The following is a 10,736-nucleotide window of genomic DNA, read 5'->3' on the forward strand; positions in this document are numbered from 1 at the left end:
GACAGAGGAGACAGTCAGGGACAATAAAGCACAGAACGCCAGAGGGATTCACGATCATTTCAGTTTCTTTTCTGTCAGTTGCATCTGATAAAGATAACTTCTACAACATTTACATACAAAAGAGACAACAAAGGATACATATTTTGAGAAGTCATTTCAGTTCAGCTTATGCAATGTTTTTTTGAGAAACTGCAAAGCAGAGAGAAGTAAAGTGAAGTTACATATGAACAGAATGGACAGCTGTGTCATTTCACCTGTAAGTATATTCCCTTATTGTATTCATTAATATGTTTAATTAAAGACTGCACAGACATCTAAATATGATGTATGTGGGCAATTTTGAAAAGGCTTTGAATTTGAACTATTATTTAATGGAAAAGTAAACTTTTAAAATGTTAACCTGTTTGATATTGATATTAAATAAGCTATAAGCAACAGGTAAAACTTTCAATATAATCAAAAGTATTTTATGCCTTTATGCAAAAGTCATTTTGTGCCAATGGGAGGGACATCTGCTGTGTTTAAATTATGTAATAAACTAAAAATGTACACACATGGGATGAGATTGATGTTTTTGTTTTAACAGTAACAATGTATTTTATAGTGTATATGCTATATACAATTTTTACACATGTAAGTGCATACTTCTTCTCAAACTCTCAGTCAGAAGAAATGATTCCATATGATCAAGTTTGCCGACCAACGTATGACTTTTACCCGTACCTGACCAGCGATCCAGATGGACATTTGGGTGAGTTAAAAATAACTTTGACTTGTGGCTACAGACATATTTATATTTTAATTTCAAATAATTTGATTTGATGATTATGATTAAATGTTACCCCTGTAAAATATCTGTCAGAACATTTGATGCGAGGGACAATTTATAAAATATAAAAAGGAGGAAGAAATTTTGGTTTATGGCATAATGAGGCTGTTTGATACTTCCACCATGTTACAATTCAGATTTGAATTAATAACACACTGAGTTATTGTTACTCCACCATTTAAAAAAAGGATACTGCTCCATTTCATGTCTGCGCTTTGGGAAGTTTGACCACACTTCTTCCTGTTTACGAACAGAAGCTAAAAACTGAGCCACCTGCTTTAAACTACTGTAGTGCTGAACAAACAACAACTGACAGAACAGCTAAAAAAAATATTCAACATTAATCCTGCCATTAAGACTGATAAGTGATAACTGTAACTCTGCTCTGTTCTGACTGGTTGTCCTGTTTTGAACATTGTTAAAAAAAAACAGCCTGTGCTGAAATCTGGAAAAAAAAATCTTTAGAAACTGGACTGAATTCTTTAGAAAGTATTTCTAAACTTTACTATTAAGGTTCTTAAAATGTTTAATCTGTCAAATTTTCTGGATGTTCTTAGCCTTTATTTAACATTTGTAAACATCCTGGTAATTTTGCTGAAATGTCACTTGTGTAGTTTATTTCATTTTTAGCCTTTGGAATGTTACTTATAACGTTTCCATAGGAACAATATGTGAGAAATGTTGTAATAACATTGTGATGCAAACCATTATTATGTCCCAAGTTTCAGAACATTATTTTTGTAAAGTTACAGTCTAACTTCCAGGAACCTATGGCTAGGCTTAATCCCAGGCCAGATTATAGTATATAATATAGTAATCCTTTAGATTACATTAGAATCACTTTTCTAAAAAGGTAATTAGTGATGTGTAATGGAATATTTTTTTCAAGATCCCAACATTGAACCTGCTGATCTCTAATGAATTTTCAATAAATTTAAAAAGTTTATTTATATATACTGTATAGACAGAGAATTTGAAATAAAAGGAATAAAACATTTATTTTAAAAAAAAGTTTATTTGAGTACAAAACTTTTATTTAAACATTTATTGTAGTTTATTTTAGAGTTTATTATAGAAACATCTCATGAGATTGGTATTTTTATAATGACATAGAAAAAAAAACATGAATAAAAATCAAGCAACATTTATGGTCACATTTAAGCACAAATTATGTAGTATCACGGTTCCTTCAAACAGAAAGATTTATTGTCATTATTATCATTTACTCTTTTATCATATTCCGGCTTAGACAGCTGAGGTCAGTGGCCAGGGTCTGTCATGTCACTGTGCGTCTGAAACAGTGTCAGTTTAGTGGTCTAGGGCACTTAACCTACAACCCTGTGATTAATGACAACAACACAATGCTCTAACCACTGAGCCACCACTAAACAGACATGATAAAACTGCAGGATGTGATCAGATTCTGTCAGGACAGACTTTTCACACATTTGAGAGTTCAGTGGTGAACAAACACGGGCACTGCACTGCAGAGATTCAAACAAAGTGATCTGGTCACAGAGACACCACTATATTTTCCACAAGTGGGTGAGTGTATGCACTTTAATCCTCAAATGAAACACACTACTGTAATATGTAAAATATGTAAAACATTTACAATTACTACATTCCTACTATAAGTTAGGTGAACATTTATTGTCACTTTATAAATTCACATGGGATCCTTGAGATTTAGTCTATGGCCATTGATAACTTATTTTCTGTTTGCTGCTGGCACTATACATTTGTATACTTGGTGTGTCCTTAAGTAACTGACACTGTGTAGTATTTCCCCAGGCTACCCCCCAACCCCCCCCCCCCCCCCCCCCAGGCAAGTTAAAATTGTGGACCACATATAAAGGTTAAATATTATATATATTGTTGGATGTAAAAGTAGTCTATTATTTTCTGAGCTGCTGTGTGCTACATTGTTTACTTTACAGCATTTTCTGTATTACGACAGATTTATGCAGTCAGTAATTGACATATGGATACATAATATTATCCTAAAATCAGAGCTATGATGCTATGGGTTTACTTTTGAACTGTAATCAAAGAAAATGTTCTATAAAATATTTTATGAATATTAACATTTTAAGTAATATAAACAAAAAACAAAACTAAACAAAAATCAATTTTATTCAACAGAATCACCAGAAATGTGATGTAGAAATATTGTCCAAAGCAACTGATATAAAAACAAATTAAATCAAGTTTCATTAAACATTATGTAACATTTTAAAAGCAATTGGTGTAAATTATTAGAATAAATTGAACTTATCCAGGCTTACAATGTGGGTGACACACAAACATATAGGGCTAAATTCTTGACCTACATTGAGGGAGTCTGGCAGACCTACTTAAATGATTTTCTGGTATGAGTTGTGTCCACTCTTCCCCCTCTGAGGCAAGTGTCACTGTGAATCAGCAAACTGATCATGTTTATCCTGCGATTAGTATTTCTATAGGAGTTTAAATGTGTTTAAATGGTTTAGTGAACCTGTAAATGATGTGAATCAATCAATGCTATAGCCTTTGCTTTCACTAGATCACAACTCACAACTGAGCTACAGAAAATTTAGACTTCTGTTAGACAGCATTATCCACCATCATCTAAACACCAATTGAGGAAATATCTTTGAGAAGAATTGTATTGTAGAAGAAGCATTGTAGGTAATGTAAAAAAAAAAATGCTAAGAAGAATGTTAATTTTTCATTTGGCAAGGACTAGTACTATTCATTAGTCACTGCATCACACACTGACTAAAAAGTGTGCTTTCTGTGTATTTATGTGAAAGATTTAGTTTTTATATACTTGGATATATATATATAAATATATATATATATATATATATATATATATATATATATATATATATATATATATATATATATATAAATTCTGACACTTCTGTTTTTGCTCAAGTAACTCATTTTTCACTCATACTTCCACTTTGAAGTGAGCATGATTTTGACACAGTATTCACACTTTCACTGAGGTATAGTTCCTCTGTACGGTTTCTACCTCTTTTCTATACTTAACATTTTGCCATATTCTATTTATATAAAAATGAAATAAATAATACATTTAAATATATTTAGTTATATAAATTATATGTTGGAGCACATTTTCATGCAAGGAGGTTCTCGACTTATAAGGATTGTGGATCTAAAGAACACCTACAAATCCAGGCAAATGGATCCAAATAGTTATTTGGGTGATCATGATTTTATATATTATTACTGAGGGTTACTAGGAGCATATGTGAATAAGCATGTTAAAAGTTAACAGTTAACTGTAATGCAAATATTTACATAATAAACCTTTGTTTTTTTATTTGCACACTGTATTATGTGTGATTAATGTATATGTTTTAGGAATTATCTAATAGATCTAAAAGAATTTAAGATACTTTACTCATTAACATTACTTATTACCCATTAACAAAAAATGTTTAGAAGTATTTAGAAGTCCAAGTAGACACAAATAAAGAGCTAGAACCCTGTAAGGGTTAATTGAACAGAAGGAACTTTTTTGTGTACTCTTTACTGTAAGTTACACTCTCTCACTCTCTCAGTCTTTCCATTTCTTTCTCTCTCTCTAGAGAGTGGTTGGGACTACCACACTGTTCACCCTCACCTCACTGAGCTGGAGGTTCCTCCGAGTCCTCACCTGACAGAACTGCATGCTCCACCCTATCCTTATGGAGAACCCTATCATCCTTCTTTGGATCCGGGGCTGGGGCCACTTCTGCCTGTGGTTCCTACTCAGGTTGGTGGTCTCAGTTACTAAATAAGTATTAAACATTAAAAAAGGATTTAAATAATAATCAGATTCACAATCCTTTAGATAATCCTTTAGATTACATCAGAATCACTTTTCTATACAGGTAATCAGTGATGTGTAATGGAATATCACACATCACTGAATACCAGCCAAAATATACTGGACCTACCAAAATAATGTAACAGATAATGGAAGCCAAAACAGTATCAGTTAGAAAAGTGCAAAATACATGCATAATGGTCACTGACAACTAGGGCTGGGCAATAATTTAATACCAGTTTGGGAGATGTGACTGAGTTTATCTGGTGTGTATATAATGTTGTTAAGAGTTTGAAGATGTTTTAGGCATTATAGAGATGAGCTCTGGGCAGGATGTGACAGGAGGCCTGCTCTGAGAAATACTGAAACACTGCAGACATGCAGACTGATTGCTCAATGCTGTCTTTTCCTGACTGAGGACTGTGGCTACTGTCGTGGCTCAATCAGGGACACACAGCAGACCATCCTTTAACCCTCTAACACACACACACACACACACACTTAAAATATGAAGCTATCTTAGAAAAAACTTAACAAAGTAAATTCAAACTCACCACACCCTTGAAAGCATATGGGCCACAATGTACAGTTCTTCCAGCAGCAGGACATGGAAACATCTGAGCCGTAATGTGAAGTCACTTTAGCAGCTGGTTTTGGAAATATTCAATCTGTGATGTTGAGTTGCTTCAGCAGTGGAGCCATGGAAACATTTGAGACACAATGTAGTCTCACTCTGGTAACAGGCCATGGAAACATCTGAGCTGTAGTGCAAAGACACTCCAGCAGTCTATGGACCATCTGAGCTAAATTGTAGTCTCATTCCAGCAGCAAGCTGTGCTGTTGAGAAGCTTCAGCAGGATGGTGGTTCAAGCAGCAGGTTGTGGAAACATTGTGAAGTGTCGTGAAGCAGACTTTTACATTACATAACATTATATTACATTACATTTGGCAGACGTGTCCAAAGCAACTTACAGTAGTGAAGTACAAAAGTAATAGAAGTTAAAGGTAAAAACATCTTTAGATAGGGCCTAAAGGAGGTCAAAGGGAAATAATGGGAAAGAGGAGTGAAGGATGGGAAGAAGGAAATGAGGTTAGAAGTAGTTAGTGTGTTAGAGGTGTTGGGAGAGTAAGTGCTCTTTGAAGAGCTCTGTCTTCAGGAGTTTCTTAAAGATAGCGAAAGATTCTCCTGATCTGGTAGTGAAAGGTTGTTTGTTCCAACATTGGGGAACTCTCAGGATTTGTGCTTTGTGTGAATGTTTGGCAAAGCGAGGCGATGTTCATTAGAGGAGTGCAGTGGCCGGGAGGTAACGTAAGCTTTCAGGAGTGAATGCAGGTAGTAAGGAGCCTGTTCTGTCATCACCTTGTAGGCGATTGTAAGAGCTTTGCAGCAGAATCCCTAAAAACATCTGAGCTTCAGTGCCATCCCAGCAATGGACCTTGTAAACATCTGGCAGCAGGCCATGGAAACCTATGAGGCTCAGTTTAGAGTCAATCTAGAAGTGAGTTGTTACCCAAGCTGAGCTATAGAGTCGTTGTATCATAAGAACATCAGAGCAACAACGCTGAGATGCTAATTAATAAGGAGGCATATTATAACTTTCATATCAGATTGTGTAAAACCAAAATTGAAACAAAACTATAATACAGAAAGAAAAAGTATTCAGAGCGAGCATGTTTTTGTTGCTCGACAATGTTCACATCGTTTTGTTAGATTTTTTGTTGACCCATAGCTTTTGCAGACAGTTCCTCTTTCAGTTTAAAGTAACTCTGTGGTTTCCAAGTATACTGTTTCAGGACAATGTTAACTTAGCATTAATGTTGAACACAGTAAAATAAATACTGCCCAGATGTCAAACTGAAACTCTAAACAAAAATAGCTTGCACTGTCTGAGAATTCCTACAATGTCAGTAAAATCTGATTTTTAATTTAATAGATTTTGTCAGATTTATAAGTGAGATTATAAACTAGGGCTGTGTATTGGTAAGAACTAGCTGATACAATACATATCATGATACAGGAATTGCAATTCAATATATTGCAATATATTGTAATACAGTAGGTAATATGGCGTCAGAACAAAACTATACTTGTGCGCACACAGTCACCACTTAGGTGCGCACAGTCAGTACTCAGCTACTAGCTAATTGCATTTTAATCAGAAAACAATGTGTTGTCAGAGCTTATATGCATAGTTTAGCCTAGCCTAGCCAGCTAGTTACCTATAACTTTCACTTTTACATAGCCAGAAACAGAACACATGCAAAAATGGGCAGGGATTTAATGGGCATTGTAGTTCAGTATATAACTGAGATTATCAGATTTGTCTTGACTAGAACATTTTCCAAGGTAGAATTTGGTCCGTACAAGTCAAATCAGATTCATACTGATTTTTTTTATACAGAAGGAGCCTTTAAGACAAGCAATGGGAGACAGCCAATCACAACTGATAAAAAGCATTAGAGACGCAAAGGTGTTTATTTTCTCACATGAGGAGGGGTTCTTCGCTTGCAATTTTTGACATTGATTATATTTATAAAAACTGAGTAAAAGAACGGTTTACATTTTATGCAATTATAACTGTAGAATCTACTGACAACACTGTTATCTTGTGGACAATAAATCCCTGTCTGACATCTATCTTTACATATAATGTAATAAATAAAAATACTGTGTTTTTAAATATCAGTACAGTGTTGCAAGAGAATTGGCGGAAGTTTTAAGAGTTCAGAAATCAATATTTGGTGGAATAATCCTGGTTTTTAATCACATTTCATGCATTTTGGCATGTTCTCCTCCACCAGTCTTACACACTGCTTTTGGATAACTTTATGCCACTCCTGGTGCAAAAATTCTGCTTGGTTTGATGGCTTTTGATCATCCATCTTCCTCTTGAATATATTTCATTGGTTTTCAATATGGTAAAATCAAAGAAACTTATCATTTTTAAGTGGTCTCTTATTTTTTTCTAGAGCTGTATATAAATAAAGAAATCTCTTTGAATATAAAGAACCATTTAACCAGACTAACAAAAAAACTTTAAATATTTAGATGATTGTTTGATTTATCATTGTTCTATATACACTTACTATAGCATTGAATCCTCAAAGAACCCAATAAGTGTAAAAAGCCATCAGAATGCAGATACTGGAAACTGGAATTATAATGTATAATTCATTAAATAATAATTAGTAATTAATAAAAAACATTTAATTTTCTGATCTGATTAATATTATTTAATTATTATTATTTAATATTATTAATATTAATATTAGTATTGTAGTAAAGTGACTGATGAATATTATGCTTGTCCACAGTTTGCATATGTCTCTCATCCACTGTACCCGCGCTCACCTACTGCCCCCTGCAGCACAGATGATGAGGAACCAGGGGGACGCAGCCCACCTTTTGAGGTGTCAGAGGGAGAGGAGGACCATGATGATCACCATCCCGGCACTTCCAGTGCCATGTCAGGTCAGTTATAAATGTAACGTTCATCTTCATTACTGTTCACACTCTACACACTCTACTCTACAGCTGTAACTCCTGCACTGCTGCTCTGCTTCTGTCTTTCCTTTCCAATTCTAAAACAAATACCACAAAAGCAGAAGACCAATAAGGGTTTTTCTTGTCTGAAATTATTTTATATATCTGTTTATAGACTCTGATTTAAAGTTCACTGAACAATTCCAGCCTCGAGATATGAAAAAAGTCCCAAGAGTATACTTTTAAAGGTCATGTACACACATGTTGACCTCAGTCAAAACAATATTAATGATAGTATTTTACCATAACAGTAATTTCTGATTACTTACTAAAGTACAATTTATTTACTTTAGTTGTGTCAGATCCAGTTGAATAAAGTGAATTTACTTTTTATTAATTTATTTAATTTTACATCTTAGCATTTGCCAATTTAAAAAATTGGAGTATCTGAGAACAATAGGCCACAATAATTCACCAATCGTTAAGGAAAATTAAAACCTGTTTTCACAAATATTCATATATTCAAAATTTTGTAAAAAGCATCAAAACATATTGGTAAATAAAGCTGTGTGAGATTTGTTTTCAATGTTTTAAACAGCCAAATTGATTTGACTGATTCTGTAGTCATGAAAGGCGCACTTGTTTATGGCTATTTTTTTTTTGTCAAAACAGCATTAGAATTTTTTTTCAATAAATATGTTTAAGTATGTGTGACTATGCATTTTTGATTGTAATATTTAGACCAGTGTACCTGATACATCTATGCTGTTGTCTGGCATTGTAAATTGATTATAATTCAACAGGAAAAATGATAATAGTATTTTTATAAAAACAGGATTTTCTAATTGCTTACTTTTACAATGTATTTACACTTTATTTGTGTCAGGTACAGTTGGGCAAAATGACAATTTGAAGCTATTTTGGGGATGAATTAATAGGTTTGAAAGCCTCAGCAGTGCTAGTTTAAAACATCTGAGTATCAGTATGAGTCTCTGAGTAAATTGGGCCTAATTTACAAAAATCCTAAAACCTGTTTTCACAAATATTCTTACATTCACCATTGTTTTCTTTGTTTTTAGGCATGTCCCAATCAGGTTATTTTTCAGGTTAGTAACAGTTTATATAATTGGACATTTTGGACTGATCTATTTAGTTTAATAGTGACATTTGAAATGAGCTACAATGTGTGTTTAAGTAACTAATAATCCTGTCTGACTGGGACCATGCTAACGCCACCTACCTGACGTTTTATGTTTCCGGGTCACTTTATGTGTGTGTGTGTGTGTGTGTGTAGTGGTACACTCTGGACTGGTATCTGTTGCTTGTCTCCAACTAAAATGAAATAGGTGTTTTATAGGAAGGTCAATGTGCTATAATTTGAGTTTCTATAGCATGTGTGTATTAGCATTAGCATTAGCCACACCTGGGTGTTGAACACGCTGTTCAGTAATGTCTTAAAACAAAGAAATGTGTGTAATCCTTTAGTCAGTAAAACAGAGCATTTCCATGATAGTTTTGTATAATTTCACATACTATTATACTTTTATGCTTCACTGCAAAATAGAATCATACACTCTTTTTTTTTTACATTCTAAGAACTTTCACTTAGTACTGCCAGCTGGGCAATAATATCCATATGCCTGGTAATACTCCAAACACAGAAATAACAAATACCAGATGTAATAAAACATGCCTGGATCTCTCCCAAACCAAAGTCACTGGATTTAATAAGGAAACCCCTATTTATTTGAATTTGTGTAGTTTATTAGAACAATGGGATCCATCATAAAATTAACAGTTGTGTGATTTAAAACACATCATAATCCGATGCACACTTATTAATTTCATTTTCTTAAGAAAATAAATTAAATTTAAGGAAAGTCTTAGGAAGATATTGGTGAATGAAACCTCATAATATTTGTTTAGGGTTTCATAAGCAAATTGATTTAACTGATTCTGCTCTAATTAAAGGTGCATTTATTTTTTAAAACATTTTTATGCTGAAAACAATTAGGAAGATATCAATATTTTTGTCAAAACATTAATAGAACCTTATTTTAAATAAACATGTTTAAATATGTGTGACTATGCATTCTTGTTATTGTCTGGTATTGTATACTGAATAGACTCTGTGTGCAGTATATACATTCAACAGGGCCTTTTTTCCCCTCCTGGTCCCTGACATTCATATGTGGGGCCAACATGAAACCCATGAACAAAACTTTCTGGGTCCCGGTTGGGCTGCCCATACAGACCCCACATGGGCATGTTGTCTGGGAATTTATTGATAGCTTTCCAGTGGTTTCGGGCAACAACATTTGAAGACAATATAGGGGAATTACAGGAGAATCCAGAGAGGCCACTGTACCAGGTTCCCACCAGCATCTACAATTTGGGATTTTTTCTTTATAACCATAAAGCATACCATATCTACAGCACCTTCATTTGACATTTTATTAATGCCATGACCAACCCAGATTCTCCCAGGAATGTCCCTTACACACTTATCAGGTCTACCTTGGTGAATTTAAAGTGCCATGGCATTACTTGAGCATCATTCTCATGCTCATAAATTGTCAGTTGTGGACACAAACCATGTA

The 10,736-nt window shown here is 33.9% G+C and overlaps 1 protein-coding gene across 2 annotated transcripts in view; it reads left to right on the forward strand.

The window, feature by feature from the left end:
• The window catches only part of spi1a (Spi-1 proto-oncogene a), a 15,006-nt gene continuing 4,270 nt past the window's right edge, over nucleotides 1–10,736 (forward strand). The window contains exons 1-5 of one of the 2 annotated variants that reach the window (XM_007228216.4): nucleotides 1–256; nucleotides 664–751; nucleotides 4,432–4,598; nucleotides 7,968–8,124; nucleotides 9,216–9,242. In XM_007228216.4, coding sequence (XP_007228278.2) covers nucleotides 224–256; nucleotides 664–751; nucleotides 4,432–4,598; nucleotides 7,968–8,124; nucleotides 9,216–9,242 — 472 coding nt within the window. In that variant the 5' untranslated portion in view covers nucleotides 1–223. The remainder of the gene's footprint in view (nucleotides 257–663; nucleotides 752–4,431; nucleotides 4,599–7,967; nucleotides 8,125–9,215; nucleotides 9,243–10,736) is intronic. The other variant, XM_007228217.4, reaches the window with a different exon arrangement.

This window comes from Astyanax mexicanus, chromosome 2, assembly GCF_023375975.1.
Source record: "Astyanax mexicanus isolate ESR-SI-001 chromosome 2, AstMex3_surface, whole genome shotgun sequence".
Classification (NCBI taxonomy): Eukaryota; Metazoa; Chordata; class Actinopteri; order Characiformes; family Acestrorhamphidae; genus Astyanax; species Astyanax mexicanus.